The following is a 23,981-nucleotide window of genomic DNA, read 5'->3' as shown; positions in this document are numbered from 1 at the left end:
TTTATGATTTGGAAAGCAGTGGGCGACCGCTGAGCCACTGTATTTCTGAAGAACTGGGAGTCTGTAGGAGGGGGAATCTGCCTCAATAAGGTACTTTCATGTAATTCAGCAAGTAAATGCCACGGATTTTACTCAAAATATACAGAACACTTAAATTGAAATCTTAGTCCTAAGTGGCTGACCTCTTCACTAATTTCTTTTTTTTTCTTTGTTTAAAAATGTAGAGTACCCAATTCATTTTTTCCAATTAAGGGGCAATTTAGCGTGGCCAATCCACCTACCCTGCACATCTTTGGGATGTGGGGGCGAAACCCACGCAAACACGGGGAGAATGTGCAAACTCTGCATGGACAGTGACCCCGAGCTGGGATCGAACCTGGGACCTCGGCGCCGTGAGGCAGCAGTGCTAACCACTGTGCCACCGCGCTGCCCACTTCACTAATTTCTCTCTGAGACCAGCATTTGGTTTAAATTTTCACTGGGCATCACAGTGCCACCTTGGGCGGGTCAGTTAACTTTTCAGCATGAAGTCTCTGGTGTGGAACCTGAACTCACACAACCTTCTTCCGTAGAGGTGAAAGCACTGCCCATTAAACCACAGCTGGCATTAGATACCATGCCAGAGAAACACAGCGACGAATATTGTGCCGTGACACTGTGGGGAATTTGGTTACACAGAGAGGTGATTGGCGTGGATTTCCTCTCAGCAATCTGACTTGCCAATGACTCCAGCCCAAGTCCTAGGCTGCGGGTATTTGTGTTAAGGAGGCAAGTATCCAAACAGATGTGACCCCGCTCCCTCCCACTCCTCAAACAAGGCCTCCATCTGGGGGAGGGAAGGGGGTCCACTGGGGGGAGGGGGGGGGGGGGGTTGACCATTCAACCAAAGAGTCAATATTTTTCTTTTGAACGATTTTGCCAATCCATTTGTTGCCATTGGGAAGCCATCGTTCAACCCTCATTTTCCCATGAATAGGTGTACCCACATGACACAGGCACACCTGCTAGTGTGCAGAAAGAGTTGGAGCTGGTGGGGTTTCTAGTGTGGTATCTATATGTGCCCCCCTCAACATAACCCCCCCCCCCCCCCCCCCGCAATCATACCTGCCTCAAGATGGAAAGCGAAAAATACAAGCGGTGACTCTACACCCCTACCTCCCAGTCAGAATTTTGACTTGGGAGGAGAAATCAGCAGAGGCCATTTTCAACTGAATCCCTACCCAGATTCTGGGTCCCTGCTCTGTATAAATTCTGTATGTTGTCCAAAGCTCAGAAGCTTCAACATTAAGTATCAGCACATTTATGATCCATGGAGAATATCCGATTAAACTTGATGTTCTGAGAGGCCTGACAGGGTGGACGCTGAGAGACTGTGAAAATCCCCTCGTCGCCACACTCCATCGCCCGTTCGGGTACACCGAGGGAGAATTCAGAATGTCCAATTCACCTAACGAGCAGGGCAGCACGATGGTGCAGTGGTTAGCACTGCTGCCTCATGGTGCCGACGTCCCAGGTTCGATGCCCGCTCTGGGTCACTGTCCGTGTGGAGTTTGCACATTCTCCCCGTGTTTGCGTGGGTCTTGCCCCCAAAACCCAAAAATGTGAAGGGTAGGTGAATTGGCTATGCTAAATTGCCCCTTAATTGGAAAAAATTAATTGGGTGCACTAAATTTTTTTTTTCTTAAATTCACCTGACAAGCACATCTTGTGGGAGGAAACCGGAGCACCCGGAGGAAACCCACGCAGACACGGGGAGAACGTGCAGACTCCGCACAGACCGGGAATCGAACCTGGGTCCCTGGCACTGTGAAGCCACAGTGCTAACCACTGTGCTGCCTGGTACGTAGCTCTCTCTTTGTTGCTGCTTTTCACTCCCAACTTACTCTTTTCAAAAAAAATTTTAAAAATAAATTTAGAGTACTCAATTACTATTTTTCCAATTAGTTGCCAATTTAGCGTGACCAATCCACCTAGCCTGCACATCTTTGGGTTGTGGGGTGAAACCCACGCAAACACGGGGAGAATGTGCAAACTCCACACGGACAGTGACCCGGGGCCGGGATCAAACCCGGGTTCTCAGCGTTGTGAAGCAGCAGTGCTAACCATTGATCCAGTTTACCGGCCCTCCTAACCTACTCAACAGTTTCCCCCTGTCCACTGAGTTCATGGCCCTTTTGTTGGGAGTGTAGTCTGTACCAGTGTCCAGTGTCCTAGCCAAGGGTTCCAGTGTCTCCGCAGCCTATTCCTCAATGGGTAGCATCACAGCTGAGGCTGATCCTGTCCTTGCCGAGATGCACTTGCATTTCCAATCAAACGATCGTAGTACGGTTTGGGAAGACTGGGGGAATTTCCTCTCCCCATTGCGAGGTCTGAGGTCAATTCTAGCAATCCGAACAAGACCCTCAGTTTACGTCAGTTAACTCAACCCAGACTGTACATAAGAACATAAGAACTAGGAGCAAGAGTAGGCCATCTGGCCCCTCGAGCCTGCCCCGCCATTCAATAGGATAATGGCTGATCTTTTTGTGGACTCAGCTCCACTTACCCACCCGCTCACCGTAACCCTTAATTCCTTTACAGTTCAAAAATCCATCTATCTTTGCCTTAAAAACATCCAACAAGGTAGCCTTAACTGCTTCACTGGGCAGGGAATACCACAGAATCACAACCCTTTGGTGAATAAGTTCCTCCTCAACAGTTTAACGAGTGTCATGAATGTGGAGAATTTTTGAGATTTTTTTTTTTTAAATATGTTTTATTGAAATTTTTTTCCGAAACAACAATTTTTCCCCTCTTACAAAGCAAACGCAACAATAACAATACAGAAATTTTTAACAATACACAAGTAACAAAACCCCTTTATCTTTGACCTAAACTAAACTAACCCCCCCCCCCTCCCCCCTTCCCCCTGGGTTGCTGCTGCTGGTCATCTGTCTGCCTGAATTTTTGAGATTAGCAGTGAATTGGAGATGAAAATAAAATAACAGAACAGTAACAAGACTAGCAGGCTTCTAGAGGAATAATGAAATGTGATTTAACCAGTAACAAGATTAGCAGGGGTCTAGAGACATTGAGGTGCGATTTGGCCATATCAAAAATATTGTTTACCCAGATCTGCAGGGCAATACAAATGGTAACTTCTAAAGGCAAGGAACTTGAGCGAAGTAGACAACAGAATTCACAGAGGGGAACATTAAAGAGACTGACAGTATAACTATCCCCTCATTGGGGAAGCAGGCTAGTTCTCTATCCAACAGACAGACAGTCAGTTCCACCTGTAATCAAGCCATGCAGGTTGGTTCCACCTAATATTCAGAGCCATGGCAGATTGCAGATATTCTCCAATAAAATACATAGTTTTGTGCCTTCGCTGAAACAGGAAGAGATGTGTTCCCAGATTTGGTCACCTAAGCAGTATTGAGTGGTAACTATTAAGTGGATTTGACCGATAGAGTTACCGATAGAGGGCAGCACGGTACCACAAGTGGATAGCACTGTGGCAACACAGCGCCAGAGTCCCAGGTTCGATTCCCGGCTTGGGTCACTGTCTGTGTGGAGTCTGCATGTTCTCCCTATGTCTGCGTGGGTTTCCTCCGGGTGCTCCGGTTTCCTCCCACAGTCCAAAGATGTGAAGCTTAGGTGGATTGGCCGTGATAAAATTGCCCTTAGTGACCAAAAAGGTTAGGAGGGGTTATTAGGTTACGGGGATAGGGTGGAAGTGAGGGCTTAAGTGGGTCGGTGCAGATTCGATGGGTTGAATGGTCTCCTTCTGCACTGTATGTTCTATGTTCTAAACTTGGATGTTGCTTGGGAAAAGGCGTGTCCCAGTGAGTTCAGGGAACACAGGCATATTTTAGGAAGAGGTAACGTCAGATAAAATGGTGTGTTTAGTTCTTCATAAACTTAAGTGTCACAGTGAATATTAGTCTTTTGTTGTGTTTTTTTCTTTTTTTTATAAATTTAGAGTACTGAATTATTTTTTTTCCGATTATGGAGCAATTTAGCGTGGCCAATCCACCTACCCTGCACATCTTTGGGTTGTGGGGCTGAGACTCACGCAGACACGGGGAGAATGTGCAAACTCCACATGGACAGTGACCCAGAGCCGGGATCGAACCCGGGTCCTTGGCGCTACGAGGCAGCAGTGCTAACATTTTCATACACACATACGCACATCTCTCATACACTTTCCACAAACACAATCCCTTATACACACATACACAATCACTCATCCACTTTCCCCACAAATGCACATAATCCGTCATACACGTTCTCCCCACGCACGCGCAATCCCTCATGCACTTTCCCCACACACACGGACAATCCCTTATACACCTTCACCTCAGACAAACACAGAATCATTCATCCACTCTCCCCACACACACGCACAATCCCTTGTACACCTTCACCCCAGACAAACACACAATCCTTCATACACTTTTCCCACACACACGCACAATCCCTCATACACTTTTCCCCCCCCCCACACACACAATCCCTCATACACTTTCCCCACACACAGGCATAATCATTCAACCACTTTCCCCACAAACGCACCCAATCCCTCATACACTTACCCCTACACACACAGTCCCTCATACACTTACCCCCCCACCCACAATCTCTCATACACTTTCTCCACACACACAATCCCGCCTACACTTTCCCCAGACACACAATGCTTTGTACACTTTACACACACACACACACACACAATCACTCATCCACTTTCCCCACAAACACTCACAACCCCTCATACACTTTCCCCACAAACACACAGTCCCTCATAAACATTCCCATCAACCGCACAATCCCTCATCCACTTTCCCCACACACCCGCACAATCCCTCATCCACTTTCCCCACACACCCGCACAATCTCTCATCCACTTTCCCCACAAACGCACAAAGTCTCTCATATACCTACCCCCCAGAAACTAACATGATCCCTCATACACCTTCCCCACGGACACGCACAATCACTTTCCCCCCACACAATCATGCACAATCCCTCATACATTTTCCCCAAACACAGGCATAATCATTCAACCACTTTCCCCACAAACACACAAAGAACAAAGAACAAAGAAATGTACAGCACAGGAACAGGCCCTTCGGCCCTCCAAGCCCGTGCCGACCATACTGCCCGACTAAACTACAATCTTCTACACTTCCTGGGTCCGTATCCTTCTATTCCCATCCTATTCATATATTTGTCAAGATGCCCCTTAAATGTCCCTATCGTCCCTGCTTCCACTACCTCCTCCGGTAGTGAGTTCCAGGCACCCACTACCCTCTGCGTAAAAAACTTGCCTCGTACATCTACTCTAAACCTTGCCCCTCTCACCTTAAACATATGCCCCCTAGTAATTGACCCCTCTACCCTGGGGAAAAGCCTCTGACTATCCACTCTGTCTATGCCCCTCATAATTTTGTATACCTCTATCAGGTCGCCCCTCAACCTCCTTCGTTCCAGTGAGAACAAACCGAGTTTATTCAATCGCTCCTCATAGCTTATGCCCTCCATACCAGGCAACATTCTGGTAAATCTCTTCTGCACCCTCTCTAAAGCCTCCACATCCTTCTGGTAGTGTGGCGACCAGAATTGAACACTATACTCCAAGTGTGGCCTAACTAAGGTTCTATACAGCTGCAACATGACTTGCCAATTCTTATACTCAATGCCCCGGCCAATGAAGGCAAGCATGCCGTATGCCTTCTTGACTACCTTCTCCACCTGTGTTGCCCCTTTCAATGACCTGTGGACCTGTACTCCTAGATCTCTTTGACTTTCAATACTCTTGAGGGTTCTACCATTCACTGTATATTCCCTACCTGCATTAGCCCTTCCAAAATGCATTACCTCACATTTGTCCGGATTAAACTCCATCTGCCATCTCTCCGCCCAAGTCTCCAGACAATCTAAATCCTGCTGTATCCTCTGACAGTCCTCATCGCTATCCGCAATTCCACCAACCTTTGTGTCGTCTGCAAACTTACTAATCAGACCAGTTACATTTTCTTCCAAATCATTTATATATACTACAAACAGCAAAGGTCCCAACACTGATTCCTGTGGAACACCACTGGTCACAGCCCTCCAATTAGAAAAGCATCCCTCCATTGCTACCCTCTGCCTTCTATGGCCTAGCCAGTTCTGTATCCACCTTGCCAGTTCACCCCTGATCCCGTGTGACTTCACCTTTTGTACTAGTCTACCATGAGGGACCTTGTCAAAGGCCTTACTGAAGTCCATATAGACAACATCTACTGCCCTACCTGCATCAATCATCTTAGTGACCTCCTCGAAAAACTCTATCAAGTTAGTGAGACACGACCTCCCCTTCACAAAACCGTGCTGCCTCTCACTAATACGTCCATTTGCTTCCAAATGGGAGTAGATCCTGTCTCGAAGAATTCTCTCCAGTAATTTCCCTACCACTGAAGTAAGGCTCACCGGCCTGTAGTTCCCGGGATTATCCTTGCTACCCTTCTTAAACAGAGGAACAACATTGGCTATTCTCCAGTCCTCCGGGACATCCCCTGAAGACAGCAAGGATCCAAAGATTTCTGTCAAGGCATACAGCTTCGACCCACACCTACATGCACAGTTAGTCATACACTTTCCCACTGCACACTCACAAACCATCATACACTTTTCCCACACCCATGCACACTCCATCATACACTTTCCCCACACACAGGCACAATGACTCATACACTTTCCCTCCTACACACAACACACAAAATCCCTCATTCAGTTACACCCCCACAAACACAATATCCCTCATTCACCTTCCCCAGACACTTTCACTGCCAAACATGCACAACCCCTCATACACTTTCTCCACACACATAATCCCTCCTACACATACCCCCCCCCCACACACACACATTCCCTCATATATTTCCCCCCCCCCCACACACACATGCACAATCCCTCATATGGTTCCCCCCCCACACACAAAATCTCTCATAACAATAATAAAAATAATAATAACCTTTATTATTGTCAAGAGTAGGCTTACAGTAATGCTGCAATGAAGTTACTGAGAAAATCCCCTCGTTGCCACATTCCGGCGCCTGTTCGGGTACACAGAGGGAGAATTCAGAATGTCTAATTCATCCAACAGCACGTCTTTCGGGACTTGTGGGAGGAAACCGGGAACTCGCCCCCATACACCCGCGCAATCCCTCATACAATTCCCCCACACACAGGTGCAAACCCTCATCAGGCACAATGACTCACACTTTCCCACCTACACACACGCACAATCCCTTAGACACTTTCCTCCCACCCAAACTCGGAGGAAACCCATGCAGACACGGGGATAACGTGCAGACTCCACACAGACAGTGACCCTAGCGGGAATCGAACCTGGGACCCTGGCGGTGTGAAGCAACAGTGTTAACCACTGTGCAACCGTGCCACCCTCATAAACCTTCCCCCCACACCTGCATAATCCCTCATAACATTTTGCGCCACACACATAATTGTTCATCCACTTTCCCCACACACGGACACACAATCTCTCCTACATTTCCCCACACACACACAGTCATTCATAAACTCTCCCCCACGCACCCACACAATCCCTCATACACTTTCCTCACAAACACACACAAATGCTCATACAATTCTCCCACACATAGGCACAATCCCTCATCCACTTTCCCCCCATACACACACAATCCCTCATTCACTTTCCCCCACAGACTTGCACAATCCCTCATACACTTTCCTCACGCACACACACAATCCCTCATTCACTTTCCCCCCACAGACTTGCACAGTCCCTCATATACTTTCCCCACACACACTTGCAAAATCCCTCATACACTTTCCCCCACACACTTGCACAATCCCTCATACACTTTCCTCACGCACACACAATCCCGCATATACTTCCCCCCACACACACAACTCCTCATGCACTTTCCGCACACACTTGCACGATCCCTCATACACCTTCCTCTCGCGTACACACAATCCCTCATACACCATCCTCACGCACACACACAATCCCTCATACACTTTCCCCACACACAGGTACAATGACACACACTTTCTCTCCTACATACACACACGCACAATCCCTTATACGCTTTCCCCACACACAATCACGCACAATCCCTCATACACTTTCCCCACACACAGGCACAATCATTCAACCACTTGCCCCACAAACGCACACAAGCCCTCATACACATTCTCTTTTTTGAAATTTAGAGTACCGAATTATTTTTTCCAATTAAGAGGCAATTTAGCGTGGCCAATCCACCTAGCCTGCACATCTTTGGGTTGTGGGGGTGAAACGCACGCAGACACGGGGAGAATGTGCAAACTCCACACTGACAGTGACCCAGAGCTGGGATACGATCCCACACATACATGCACAAACCCTCCTACACCTTCCCCACAAACAGGCACAATCACACATACACTTTCCCACTGCACACTCACAAATCTCATATACTTTCCCCTCACATATGCGTCACCCATCATACAGTTCCCCCCCACACACAGGCACAATCCCTCATACAGTTCCCCCCATACAGGGACAATCACACATACACATTCCCCACATATACACACACACTTGCCCCCCACACACATGCACAATCTCACTTTCCCCCCGCACAGTCACACACAATCCCTCATACACTTTCCCCGCACACAGGCACAATCCCTCATACACTTGCCCCCCACACACATGCACAATCTCACTTTCCCCCCGCACAGTCTCACACAATCACTCATACACTTTCCCCACAGACACAAGCCCTCATACACTTCCCCACACACTCACAATCACTCATACACTTTCCTCACAGACACAAACCCTCATACACTGCCCCACACACTCACAAACCCTCATACACTTCCCCACACACTCACAAACCCTCATACACTTCCCCACACACTCACAAACGCTCATACACTTTCCCCACACATACGTACAATCCCTCATACGCTTTCCACACACACACCCACAATCACTCATCCACTTTCCTCACACACATATACTTTCCCAACACACACATAATCCCTCATATAGTTTCCCAAAACACAGGCACAATACTCATAAACTTTCCCCCATATACACACACAAACACAATCCCTTATACACTTTTCTCCCACACAATCACGCACAATCCCTCATACACTTTCCCAATGCACCCTCACAAACCATCATACACTTTTCCCGCAAACACATGCACGATCCCTCATACAGTTTTCCCACACCCACACAATCCATCATACTCTTTCCCCCCACACACACGTGCACAATCCTTCATACACTTTCCCCACACATACACAATCCCATTTACACTTCCCCACACAAATGCAGAACTCCTTATACACTTTTCCCGCAAATCCGCACATTCCCTCATACACTTTCCCCCACAAACTCACAATCCCTTGTACACTTCCCCATACACACAAACACTCATACACTTTCCCCAGATGCACATACACACAAATCACTCATACACTTTCCCACACACATGCACAGTACCTCATACACTTTTGTCCACACACACACACAGTCCCTGGTGAACCTCCCCACACACACAATCCCTCATATACTTCCCCCACACAGTCCCTCATACACTCCCCCCCCCCCCCCACACACACACACAGAATCCATCTTACACTTTCTCCACAGACACAATCCCTCATTCACTCCCCCCCCCCCCCCACACACACACACAATCCCTGTTGCACTTTCCACTCACAACTACTTTTCAGGGAAACTTGCCCTGCCAGAGCCTCGAGCAGTTGTTACTTCCTGCGTCTGTCACTCTCACAACAGCACTCCCAATATCCTCCCCTTCCCTTCATCTGCGTGTTCCAGGTCCAGGAGTAATGCGGGTGCAGTGAAGGAGACATGCTCACTGTATTGCACAATAAAAGCCACACACGAACACACTTTGCTGCAGAGGCAACAAAGAACTTCCAAATGAAGACAAATATTTTCGCTTTCCCTTCGTTTGTTTAGTCCTGACTCGATGTTACATTAAGACGCAAGATTACACTTTTATTGTTTCCCACAAATAACACCACGAGTCGGGGGCGGGGGGGGGGGGGGGGGGGACAAATCTGCTTGAGGTGCCCAGGATATCCCGCTGGGCAGAGAAAAAAAATCAAGCTCTTCAGTGCTAATTACAAATAAATTATGATGTGCTGACTAAGTAATTGATTTAATGAAGTTCCTATGAAACTATTAAAAACGGGGAAAGGTCAGGCTGGTGACGGCCCAGAGCGCACATTGTCGGATGTTTAACTCCAAGAGGCTCCTCGAAAGGCATCGGGGCTAATAGGTGAAATCACAGCTGCCCGGACCTGACTTCCAGGAGGAAAATCAATCGCTCCCCAAATTTACCGCAATTCAAGCGGCCCTAATTCAACAGGACACCTGCCTCCCCCCCCCCCCCCCCCCGCACCCCTGCATTGAAAACTTCTTCAAGAAAAGCACATAATACACTTTCAACAATTCCACCATCTGTGACAAAGCCCCCCCCCCCACACCCCCACAATCCCTGACCCAGCCACTACCAGCCTCACTCATTTGCTTCGGAAAAGAGCCGGAGATTCATGTACTTACAATCTGCCAGATTGCCCAAACTCTGCAACTTCTGGGGAGAGAGATCTTGACCATTCAAATTAAAACTTGGCTGCTCAGGACGACTTTATCTGTTTCCCAGAACAACACGATGCCAGTGCCCCCCCCCCCCCCCCCCTTCTCTCTCTCTCTCTCCTTTTCTCTCTCTCTCTCCACCTATTCAAGAAATGTAAGCGGTCGCGGTCAGGTAGGGTGCTTGAAGAGTTTGGCACGGTGCCTAGACTATGAATGTGTGTCCATTAACAAGAAGTATTTCCTCTCTGAAATCTCACACTTGAATCACCAGGAAGAATAGAGCCGAAGACCTGGGGCGGCAGCAACCCAAAAAAAGCCCTAAAGATCTCCCAAATCCTACTGTAAAACAAACGCGGGGGTTTTAGGTTAATCCGAAGTTAGATGGAAAGTTTTGCTGTAAATGTCCTTAGTTATTGATAACGTGGATTATTTTTTTGTCTGATGACTAGCTGCTTTGCTTTTTGTTGTAAAGGAGTTTCAGAAACCTCTCGTTGAGGATGATCTGATCAGGGTGTGCTGGGACTGATTGAGAAAGCGGCTCCCCTCCGAATTGTGCTCGCCTAGGACGGGGGCTGGTTTAAGGAGGGCATCTGACCTGTCCGTCCCTTTCCAACAGGATTGTTTTACGAGCCTTTCCTTTTGTTCAACCATCAAGGGGACTGGTGGAGCCAGACCCCGGCGTGTATAACGAGGACATTCGGACTCTGTGAAGAGCCTCGCCTGGTCTCCATTTCTTACTTTGGCCCCACTCAGACCCACTCCCCAATTCCCCCTTCGCACAATGTCTTTTTTTTTTACAGCATTGATAACTTACGACAGACTCATCTCCCCAAAGAGAACCCCGACATGTCGCTAAATATATTTGGGGTAGAAATGAAAGAGTTATTCAGAGTCTTATCCGTCACCTTTCTGAGGGACTGCATGGTGATTCTGTCTCTGCGGCCTATGTGACTGGGGGTGGAATAGCCAATGATTTAGTATCCTTGTTAAACCCAGCCCAGTGGCAGCAACACGTGCACCTTTCACTTTTCAAGAACAGGCCTTGTCCTCTGGGGCTGAGCATTGGCCCATTTTCCCCACCGAGCTTCCCTATTCACTCCTCTAGCAGGTAATATCCTCCAAGGAACATTGGACTTTCCCCACCAAACAAAAATGTAATTCCCCCAACTGGCTCCAGCAAAATATTTACTTCGGTCAAGTCCCTATGATTACAACCTGGAGTGGGAAATATTTGCGAATGGTGCGTGAATGAACCCAAATGGTTTCCGCTACAGTCTCCCAGGGCTGTGAAGCTGAACCATTGGAGTTAGTTTCCTAAGTGAGTTGCTGGTTTCAGTTTCTATCAGTGAAGCCTGGGAGTTTCTGAGGGGGGGGGGGGGGGGGGGGGCTGCATCTCTGCTGGGGTTTATTTCCATTACAGGACTTTTAGAGACGGGGACCATGTTCTACCTCCCCTGTAAATCACCCACATTAGAAGGGCAACCGACGAAGCACTCTTCACTCTGAATATGAAAGCGAATAAGAGGATATTTTGAGACCATGTTTATTTCTGTAATCTCTCCGAGCGGGACAGCTGTTGTTGTGGGTTCATTGTTATTTGTGGTTAGGGCAATTAGCAGGAAGTTTCCAGACATTATCAGCTCCCTGTAACCAATGCAAGAAGCACTGTGTTTACTGCCTTTTCCATAACCTTTGTCATTTGTAGCTTTTAAACATAGTTTGCCGTTTGCAATAATCTGAAATATACAATATGATGTGGATTTTGTTTATTGTCACGTGTACAGAGGTACAGTGAAAAGCATTGCCCTGCGAGCAGCTCAAACAGATCATTTAGTACGTGAAAATAAAATAAAAGGAAAATACATAATGGGGCAACACAATGTAACTACATAAACACCGGAATCGGATGAAGCAAAAAGGAGTGTTTTATTAATCAGGTCAGTGTGTTGCAGTAAAACAATTGGGCCGGTTCGCCTGAACCAAACCTATTGATCAGGCATTGATTAACCAGATCATTGGCCTTTTGGTAAATATGTAGCTTTAGCCTTCAGTGTGAAGCTTAAACAGTGTTTTAATCACGTGGATTCTCCGAATGGAAGAAAGGTTGCTCTCAGAGCATGTTCTGTGTTCATGGTAGCCAGCATACCGAGCCAAAAGTTCCAGTTAGACCCACCAATGACACCTTTGGGTTAATGCGGCTGTATCGATCTTTCAACATGTAAATCAATGTTTTAGGGGGAGGCTTCTGGGCTGGCTGAATCCCTTGCACGGCATGGTGACAAGCCATCTTCAGTGCTACAGGAAATGTACTTTCACTAAACTAAACGTGTGTGCAAAAAAAAAAAAATCTGGTTGGACTAACGATGTCGTTTGACAAGTGTGGTGAGCGAAAGAGACAAAGCTGGGATGGAGCTGAATCGTAAGCAGCCTTAATTAACACCAGCTTAAATAGTCGGACAGGGCAGTGCAGGAACAAGTCAAAGAAAGACTTTCAGCCTGACTGCCCCTTGACAAGCTCTTTTTCCCCCCCTAATGTCATTCAATATTTAATGCACTCTGTTTGTAACGTAGCCACTGGTTCTCGATTCTCAGCAAGGACATTAATTTTCAGTGTCCAAACTAAAAGACAGTCCCTCGGAGGGGAGAGTACAACATGTGGTCAATGTAATTATTTATATATATATATATACACAGAGACACAAACATGTGATAAATATATATATAAACTGTAGTCAATCTACCTTCAGAAACTATCTGGTAAAAAGGTAACTTCAATTTCCCCAAAAATAACATCTGTACTAAATGCGTCCTGCTTTTGATATTTCCATTTCTAAAAAGAAAAGCTTAGCTGTAGACAGCTCATCTTTGGATATCGAAAGTGCATTTATATTAAAGTGAAATAAGTAAGAGAATGTGGGGAAATATTAACAATGGGAGGGCAATTACCCTCTTTAACACGGTGAAACCCTAATTATTCCATAGCAAGTGTGGAGTTTCAGAGGAAGTACAAATATTTCAAAATAAATCATTACTTGCACGGGGTGTGTGTATGTGTGTGTGTGTGGGGGGGGGGGGAGGTACAAAATAAATATTTCCAACTTCCCCAGTTCGCGTACCTCTTCGCCCCTTGGTTCCGAAATTGGCCGTTCAGCCCGTGCATTCTGCAGTGGATGAATCTGGGTCAATCAGGATGTGGTCTGGGGAAGAGGGGGGAGAAAAGGCCTCAGGCAGCTCGGGTGTTTTAGAGTTTAGTGGCGAGGCAATGTGTGAGCAAGGGGACCATGAGGCCGCGAAATCTGGCGTTGTGGTGTCCAAAGCGGTGGGATGGAAGAAGTGGGAGCCGGAATCGAGTTTCTAACAATATACAATCAGAAAACGCGCATATTTATATATATATATGCTATCGATTATTCCAACCCCCCCCCCCCTCATCCCACAGCCAGCAATACCCTCCACCTCCCCTCAAACCCAACAGAGTGGCGTCTGAAAGTCTGACTTGCAAAGTTACTGATTTCCAGTCTGTATGTTAAGACAGTTCATGTAAGTAATTCCAGTGGGCTTTCTAGTAAAGGAGAACAAATCGGTGACAAAAGGGAGCGCTTTTCAATTCAGCTGTGTCGTTAGGACGACGGGGAAGTATTCCTCAGATAATAAGTTCCACTTCAAAGCGTTTTCCATTCATTCGTGGCCGCGGTGGCTTTTATTTAGTCCCCGGGTTTTTCACTGGCAGGAATCATGTGTTTGGTTATTTTCCATCCTGTTTATTTTTCACCATTCACGCAAGTACTTGTATTAAATAAACAAAGAGCGATAACATATTTCACACAATAGTTGGTAAGCACCCCCCCCCCCCCCCTCCCGAGAGAGAGAAACAAAAAGAAGATCCGAGTAAACACTTCAACACAAGAAAACACAAGTGGCTGCCTGATATTTGGAGAGGAGGGAGGAGAGGTAAAGGAGGGGGGGGGGGGGGGGGACGCTCAGAGGGGGCAAAACAAAATATGAACGGTCCTGATGCAGTGAAATTGACTGAACTAACAGAGCATGAAACTAAAGGTCAATGAAACTGTATCTTAATAGACTGTCGCGAATCGAGGTAGACCTGCTTTGAATGCAGCCCGCTCTGGGCTTACGCATTGCCATAGCAATCTTAACGCGCCATGTTGATATACCGTAAAAGCAGTAGTTTGAATTTCAAAGCGGTTTGCCTTTGAACTTTCGCATGTCTGATTAGGCCTCTTGCGCTTTTTTTCTCTCTCTCTCTCTGGCTTCTTTTGTTGTTGTTTTTGTTGTGCTGGGTTAGTTGGGCTTTTCCCCCACACTCTACTTCTGTTTGGCTTCTCCAAACCGACCAGTTACAAACCACAGATATGGGCTGTTCCAGGGAATGGGGAGGGGATGGGTGGGGAGGAAACTTGCGATTAATCTCTTAAAACGTGAGCCCACTTTTTGTCGTTCTGTTTGTAACCTCTGCACCTGATTCCGCCCACACACACTGGACAGACAGCCCTCCCCCCCCTCCCCCCCCCCCCCCCACACACACACACTCCTTGTTTAGCCCACATATATGCTGTTTACATCCCTATTTCTGGTCCACTCTTTTTTTTTAAAAAACAATCAAACTTGTTCGCTTCTTGAAAAGGCTGAGCGAAATTATTTGCAGCATTATCCGCCGGTTATTTATGAGACATCTTTGTATCTCTGACAAAGGGAATTGATCCAATGTTTTAACATGTTGACATCAATATGCTGGTTAAGTGTGTGTTTGTGTGTGTGTGGTTGGGGGGTGGGGGGGGGGGGGGGGGGGTACCTGTAGCTGAGAGTTAGAGACGGGATAAATGACAAGTTTCATCCATCAAGTCGCCCTCTGTGACAAAAAAAGTATTTTTCTTTTCTGGGGCTAGGTGTGTACTGGTGCCTTGTTGGGGCGGGTGGCTGGGGTGGGGGATGGACACTATCTCCGCTTGAATCATGCGCCTCTTCGACCTAAAGTGAGCTTTATTGTAAATATATTCAAATGTGGAGATGGGGTTTGCCAATTGCCATAGAAATCCTAACACAGCATGAAGAGTGGGCAAACACCAACTCTTCCGCTCTGGAGTAAATTGCTTTGAAGTGGCCCAGGACAGGCACTGGTCACATTTTAAATCTATAGGGAGCGATAGTGAATACGAGGAGTGAGAGATTGTGGGGTTTAATGCAGAAAGTATGGAGGGAGGCGTGTTTTTTTTTTACATTCTTTACAACGATCTGCTTATTGTCGGATATCTTTTATCTTTTATATCTGCCATGAATGATTCATGTCTAGATGCCTTTGTACAACCCTGCCTTTCACCAGAAACTTCATTAGAGAGCTATAAGTTTTCCCATTGATTGGCGCCTTCATTTACATGAGTCTGCTGCTTCATATGCTTTTAATTGTGAATCTCACAGCAACACCCTATTTCATTTAGGAGCCATATCACTCATTCTTCAGATTGCATCCCGGATCTGTCCTTTTACCCACATTTCCATCTGCTCTTTGACACTTTGGCCAACAGGAATGTAGTTCCATTTCATTCCAGCAATGTTTCAGAAGAATATACATTTAAACTGGGAAAAGCCACCCCCAGGCTGGGGGCTGTATGTCTTCAGTTCTATAGATCTGAACCTTTAGGTGCACAGTATGAGATATCTATCTGCCTTAAAAGGCAACACTGCGTGTCGTTCCATGTTGAAACCATTTAAACTGATGGCACAGTTTTTTTTAACAATCCCTACTAGAAAGAGATTGCACCACCAACATCACACTTTAAGCCAATCGTCAATAGTGGCGCAATCGTCCAAATGGATTTTCGGACCACCTTTGGCAGTTGCGAGATTTTGGAAAAAGGGATAAAAGTAATGGTGGAATTTCGCGGAATATACAAACTGAAATTGACTTTCCGCCTGTACTCTTTCCCTGGACTGTTTCTGGGACTTTTAAAAAAAGTACTGTAGATTCGTGTGGCGTTTGTGTGCAATTCACCAAGCCAATGCTTCATTAATACTGCTGATGGGTTAAACGTAGGCACAATTAAATTTCAAGTATTGGATCTGTGAAAGGGGCATGGACAGAGCGAGATGAGACAGGTATACCTTGCTGCTTACCTGGGACCATGCCGAAATGCTAATTACAGGCAATATTAGGAACTATTTGATCTCCCGTCTGCCAATTGTAGCCAGGTGGCATCTTCAATGTTTACTGTGGCCCTTCTGTACACTCTATTTACGGTGGACAGGTAAATATTTGTGATGGGGCAAGTGCCGCCATGGAGCAACAGACATAGGAATAGAAGTTACACCAAGGGCCCTAGGTCGTGTAGTTTCAGACCCATTAGCCAACGAATTGATTCCCCATCATCGAGGTAAGGATTTCCATATCAGCAACACAAGGACTTACTGTTGAGGGTACATTTAATACACAATACGGTTGCTAACACTGAGGAAAAACAATATTTGTTTATTCACAATTTTAAAATACATCGTCACATGGTTAAACCTCCTTCACTGAAACACAATTCTAATTGATGTACACGTGGACCATTCATCGTTTCAAAGGAACTGCTATCACTCCGTTGCATTGTGTGTGTGTGTTGTGGGGGCAGGGGATTGTTTTCAGATTCCAATCAAAGGTGTCTGGGCGGTGTCTGTTAAATGACTGCAACATGCATGTTTACAACATATGCACCAATACTGTAGTTACAACGGTTAACTACAGCACCAGGAAGAAATAACCAACCACATATCTCCATCTTCACATTTCACGTTTCATTCAAGTAAGCAAAAAAATAAATGTTCTGACAGACCACACATTCATAGACACCACGATACGGCACCAAACGTAACAATATAATTCTTTGGTGTGTCTGTACTATTGCAGAAAGATATTACACATCAGCAAATAAATTATAGTTTACAAATTAAAGAGCATTCACGGACGGAAATCTTAAGGTAGCTAACGATTATATCAACGGCTCGCAGCTCACAACGATTATATACAAACTCTACAGGGACAGGCCTGTCATTTTTGCGTCTCCTGGCCTCTAAGGACATATTAGTGCTCTTTAGTCTGTTTGTATGAAGGCCTGAATAATTATGAGTAAAATATGAATGTTTTTTGTCAATACCACAATGGAGAGAAGGTCACACAAAAGGTTGGTTCTACAGAATCCCAGTGAAGGTTGATATATTGTCGGTACTGATTTCACAGGGTCAGGATCCTTGCGCTTTTCAGCATTACTGATATACGACTCACTTAGGGATCTCCTAATTCAACTCTTTTTTTTGGCAACAGTGTAAAATTTGGGGCGGATAGACATGAGCTCGTGCTTGTGTTTCATTAGAGAACCCGGGAGTACTGAGTCATTTCGGTTCAATGCAGAAATATGCCCCCCCCCCCCCCCCCCTCCAGAGCTGGAATCAACACCAATCCTTCGCTCAGACCGTCCCAATTGTTGCTACTGTCCCCAACAGCGCTTCCAACTCTGCAGGCGGCGACGGTGTGTCTCCCCCTGTGTCGGTTCCGAAAGGCGGATGTGTCCTCTAGCCCACAGGAATGTACGATTGCCAGGCCGGTGTAGGTCAGCTGATATGTTTTATTTCTTTGAAGTCACATTTGAATTCATACCGTCAATATTTACATGTCTTAAAAACAAATCAAATTGTGACCCTCTCTTGTCTCCCATGATCTCAACCTTGGCTGCCACAGGCAATGAGAGCATCGGCTAGAAAAGCCGCATGGGACCGGGTCCATAGACCTTTCAATTGTTTTCCGACGAGGTTTGAAGCTGGTTGCTTTCAGGAGATGGGAGTTAGTTTGATCTGATGGCCGCCGTCGCCATAAACCTTCTCCTGGCCATTCTCAAGGTGCCCACACGAACTCCTCCGCAACGCCCCTATGTCAGAGCATAGTCCTGGGGTCAGGGTCCCTGTAGCCCTCCTCGTCCTCGGTGTCGGACGAGGTGGCGTTGCTTGAAGGGGTGTGCAGGCTGTTGGCAGCCCCGCTCCCCTGGCAGACGTACCACTCATTGAGGTTGGTCACTTGGGAAGATACGCTGGCAGTGCGGCCCCTGGCTGGCTCCGAGGCCGGGGACACCACCCCCAGGGACATGTTGGAGAGCTCGTAAGCGGAGCTGAGGGGAGGCGGGGGGGATTTGCAATGCACCTTCATGTGTTTGCGGAGGGAACTGGGGTGAGTGTAAGACTTGTCGCAACCTCTGACTTTGCAGTTGTAGGGCTTGTCACTGGTGTGGACGTGAGAGTGTTTCTTCCTGTCACTGCTGTTGGCAAACTTTCTGTCACAACCATCGAACTCGCATTTAAAAGGTTTCTCTCCTGCAAATAAAAAGAGAAAACACTGTAAGGATCAGACAAATCGAGTGACATTGGAGAGCAAGGTTTTTGTTAAACGTGTTTCTATTGATTGCGGGGTTTGTACAGACTGCACGCGGTTTATTGGGACCATTTGAATTTTGCTTCCCAAAGTAAATTCCTGCATCACAGCTGTAGCATCTTCATCGGCGGCAGTGTGCGGAAGGGCATGAAAGGCGCTATACAAATGCAAGTGTCCTTGTTTAAATGCACGTAAAATGAGAGCCTGAAAACAGTGACCAGTGGCGGGACTTTGACCCCCCCACCCCCGCTAACGTCTGCATTCTGAAAGGCAACAATAGCAAACGTATCCAATTCACTCTTTCGTTTGGCGTGAATGCATCTCGGGGAAAATTGCTCCTCTTTCCTAAGATTGCCCCTGAGTACTTTGCGAAAACTGAAGTCACGTCTTAAACGCATTTTAGCCAAATTCCACATTCTTCCTCCGCAATATTGAAAAACTGACATGTTTACCACTTGACCCGGAGCGGGAAATCGCTGCTGGTGTTAATGGCCGAGCTTCCTTGGCTAGAAGTTTTCAGGCAACTTTTATTTAAACCCCTTCCATTGTCACTATTTAATATTTATATTCCGCACTCACACCAGCTCACATCGATCCTCCGGGGCTCTTCGGAGAGGCAATTGAACAGGGTATTGGCGTTTGATATTTGCATGGTCAGAATTTCTGACCCTTAAAAAAATCTGGAACAACTCGAATTGAACCGTTTCGGCGGCCTTGAGGGATTAACCCTTTGTTGTGGTCATTTGTGGCGCTTCTTTCAATGTTTATTCTATAATTCGGCACCCAGTGATCTGATATTTAGGTGAATGTACTCCCAGCTGCAATATTGAGGGTCAGACAGGTTCCATTAAAGAATTTCAATCGTCAAGAGGTACATTGATATTTACAGGCCAACTTTGCAATAACTCGTGCGAGCCGGAATCTCCCGTTATTTATTTATTCGTAGATTAAATTGTTTATTCGTAGATTACAGTTATAATGGAAATCGGATTCATATCACGTCGTTTCTTTTGTTTTTTTCCCCAGCCTGTACTTGGGGTGAAGTTGAAGAAGGACGGATCGGTGGCTATCTTAATAACACCACGCACTTTGCATCATTAGAAATGCATTTTGACCCTTCTTCCTAATGTGATTGAGGTTCACTTGCATTGAATGTCTGAGCATCTGACATGTACCTGGCGGAATATTTAAAAACAAGAATAATGATGTTCCTGTCTTGGATCTGTTTGAGCTAATATTCTTCTGCAGGGATTGTGATGGGAGGTGGACAAATGCAGGGGCCACAGGCTTCCTTCCAGTATTTCGCCAGGCCAGTTCCGCTTGCACGTTGTAAGTTTGGATATTTAGCTGTGCCGAGTCCCAGAGGGGCCGATCAGAAACTTGCACTTTGCAAAGCGTCTGCTGTTCGGCCTGGCGGTTCGTTAGGAGTATCTGCCCGCAAGCTGCGATTTTTGCAGAAAGACACTGACAACCTTTGGCTGCCGCGTTGCATTTTTGTGTGAGCTGGGTCCAGGAAACATTTGACATTTGATTTAATTAAAAAACAACCTCAGACGTAACCTCGTTCATGGCTTTGCGAAGTGAGCTGGGTCCATTTGGGCCTGGCAGCTCACAGCCCTGTCACCATCAACCTGCTGACTAGTCGGATTTCCTTGTGCTCCCAGATAATTCCCTATTTTAGAGGCACCGCTTTTATGTCTGAATGAGTACACAATTTCTCTCCTAAGGACGCGTCTTTCAGAATATCCATGCCTCAGTTTGGGCAACGCTCAAAGTCTCAGCAAATCCCCCCCCCCCCCCCAGGGTAACACACGGCTTCAGTGTCTGAACACTTCGAGTTTCCAAACTTATCAATTCTGCGCCAAAAGACAGACAACACAGGCCCATTCGAATGTATTTTTCTTTTTTTTTAAAGCGAAAAATTATGGTAATTGACTTTGCAAACACACTTGGCTCACATCACCATATTGTGTGTGTGTTTATGCTTGGGGGTGGTGGTGGGGGGGGGGGTGCATTTGCATTTGAAATAGTGGCGAAACTGGCTTCACCAAACCCTGTTTTATTTTGCCCGTACTCTGCATTTCAGCAACATCGCTTCCATTTGCTGGGCGGACATTGAGTGGATGGGCAGTTTCAGCTCCATTGAAAGTGGAGAAAGTGATTCTGCTTCTCCCGTGGGACGCTGGTGACCATTCTTGTGTTATTTTTAAATCTGTGGCCCATTTAGAAATATTAGATTTCCTCTCCGAGCTCCTCCTCCTTTTGGGGTCCAAGTGGCCTCTATTCGGAGGGTTAGCAATATTCGGAGGGTTAGCAATATTCGGAGGGTTAGCAAATGACCGCTTCCTAACTGCAGCTTGCAACCATACACAGGCCTGAAAAGGTGGAAGAAATGCATCAGGGTGTACGACGGTGGCAGTTTGGGATTCACGTTTAAGGTGCTGTTTTGGGTGGACATAAGAGTACAGATTGGATAAAGTTGGCCTTTTGAAACGCTCCATTACTTTCCACACTTCTCTTGAGAAAAGATGGACAGGATCCGGACAACCGAATCCATCCTTCCAATTGGGTGCTTACCGACATAGCTGCAACACACGTTCCCAGCTGGACCCCCCACCCCCCACCCCCATGTCCTTTTTTTGAAAAAAAAACTTGTGCAACATATTCTTTAGATAAAATCTGTAATCAGAGCAGTCAAGGCCCATTTGCTTTAACATATAAACAGCAAATTAAGAAGGCACTAAAGGAATAAGTGTAACACTATCTGTTTGTACCCTGTCACAGACCGCTATAAATCAGGGCAAACAATTAAGCAAAGCATATGTCAATAAACATTCTCCAAGGGATCATATCTGCCTCAAACAATAAATTCTGACCAGGTTGAGTTATTTCGCAAGGCAACAAAAAAAACGACACAAGAGAATCCGATTAAACTTTGTTCAAGTTGGATGGGGCACAGCCCTGGGGTATTTCTAGCGAGGCGATTGTTCCTGGAGCAGATTCACTGCCACAGATTGCGCTGCCTCTGTGTGAATCGGTACAGCTCCTCTCAAAATCTCTTCAATAGTATTTTTCAACAACTTGCCCCGTCCGATTAACAACTTCCAACCCCCCCCCCCCCCCCCTCCCACCCCCTCCCTGTTTCTAAACCTTTGGCAAACGACACTGGAATCTTTCTCAACCTAATCCCCTTTCCCACTTCGCCTGGATCATTCTCAATTTAATTTTATTTTTGTTCCAAAATCTTAGGGGGGGGGGGCGGGGGGGTAGCACCCCTCTTCCTCAACCTCGACACCACCTCCAGGAAAGGCACCTTCATTTCAAATCAGTGACACGACTTCCCGGGCGGGACACAAAGGGAGGCAGGCCCCTGTTTTAAATCCCTCTGGAAAATATTCCCGGCCTGCTTCCCGACCTGGGCAAACCTGTGGAATGGAACGAACGCAAACCGCGGTCGGTGGAATTTAACGTTCTCCGAATTTGTGAAGGGGTGTATTAGTTAGCAGGCGTGTTTATGGCACAATGGAAATGTTAAGTGGTTAGATTCGGGATTCAGGGTGTGGGGGTTGGGCAGATGGTTCATTTAACAGCGCTGTATTGCCCGGCGATGCGGGCAACTGTACCGGACGAGGGGACAATAGCGCAAAACTGCTGAGAAACACCAACCTGTGTGAGTCCTCTTGTGAATTTTCAAGTTTTCTGAGCGGGCGAACACCTTGCCACAGCCCGGGAAGGGACACGGGAAGGGTTTCTCGCCGGTGTGCACCCTGATGTGATTGACCAGTTTGTACTTGGCTTTGAAAGGTTTGCCCTCCCGCGGGCAATCCTCCCAGTAACAAATGTGGACGCTCTGCTCGGGGCCCCCGACATGTTCCACCGTAACGTGGTTCACCAGCTCGTGCATGGTGCTGAAGGTTTTGGAGCAGGCTTTCTTGGAAGTCTCCCCCTGGTCAATCCACTTGCAAATCAGCTCCTGCTTGATGGGCTGCCTCATGTACCTGAAGAAGGCGCCGGCGCCGGGGTGAGCCGCTGTCAGGTTAACGTTCAGATTCATGGAGTTGTAAGTGTGCAGAGAGGCGGCCGGGAACTGCTCTGCCCGGTGCTGGAAGTGCTCCGGCCGGTAGAGATCCCCCGCTAAGCCCAGGCGCATCTGTCCGTTCAGGGTGTGGTGGGATCCGGGTGCGGGGGGGTCGTGGAGCCCCGGGAAGACCTCCGGGTGAGCGTAGCTGGCGGCTGAGGGCAGGAACATGCCGTGGTGGTGGTGGTGGTGATGGTGGGACGCAGGAGCAGGGTGCTGCTCGCTCAGTCCGTGCATAGAGAGGTCCCTCCTGAGGATATAGTCCCTGCCGCCCGCGTAGCCCGGGTGGTAGGAGCCCGGGGTCTGGACCGAGCCGAAAATCGCCGCCGTTTGCGTGTCGGGAGGTCCGGCCATGTGCTGGGATGGACTGAGTTTCAGGACACTGGGCTGGCCCATGTGCTCCGGCCCAAAGGGGGCGAGGGCCGCGCCGGGGTCGCCGCTCATCTCCCCAGGGTGGAGGTGTGCATGATTGCCCAGCCCCGGGAAGCCTGACATACTCTGGTGCGGATGGTATTTGTTCACTCCCAGATCCGCTAATCTCAGAGCTGAATTCCGCTTGCTTAACGCGGCTTCCATAACTACACAAAGCTGTCCATCCGCACTACTTAGTGGGACAGTTTTTTTTTTAACTCTCTCTTTACAAACCCCCCCCCCCCACCCCCACCCCCCAAAAAAAACAAACAACCGAAGCTTCAAAATACTATTGAGTACACTTCAAGCACTTTTTTTTTGAGCACTTTTAACTCAGCCTTTCTCAATCTTGTCCTCAAGCGATTGGCAGAACGCAGAGCGATTAGAGGACACAGTGGGGAAATATAGTTCAGCCATGGCAAGGCCGGGGATTGGCG

The 23,981-nt window shown here is 47.2% G+C and overlaps 1 protein-coding gene across 1 annotated transcript; it reads right to left on the bottom strand.

Moving 5' to 3' along the window:
• Nucleotides 1–17,103: 17,103 nt before the first annotated feature.
• Nucleotides 17,104–23,761, bottom strand: zic5 (zic family member 5 (odd-paired homolog, Drosophila)). Its single transcript, XM_072476065.1, has 2 exons — nt 22,722–23,761; nt 17,104–18,997 (listed from the first exon to the last, which is right to left on the bottom strand). The coding sequence occupies exons 1-2, from the start codon at nt 23,707–23,709 to the stop codon at nt 18,564–18,566; spliced, it is 1,422 nt and encodes a 473-aa protein (XP_072332166.1). The 5' UTR covers nt 23,710–23,761; the 3' UTR covers nt 17,104–18,563.
• Nucleotides 23,762–23,981: the final 220 nt, after the last annotated feature.

Source organism: Scyliorhinus torazame, chromosome 15 (genome assembly GCF_047496885.1).
Source record: "Scyliorhinus torazame isolate Kashiwa2021f chromosome 15, sScyTor2.1, whole genome shotgun sequence".
Classification (NCBI taxonomy): domain Eukaryota; kingdom Metazoa; phylum Chordata; class Chondrichthyes; order Carcharhiniformes; family Scyliorhinidae; genus Scyliorhinus; species Scyliorhinus torazame.
Note: the sequence above shows the minus strand (reverse complement) of the source record. Positions and strands in the feature narration are given on the sequence as shown.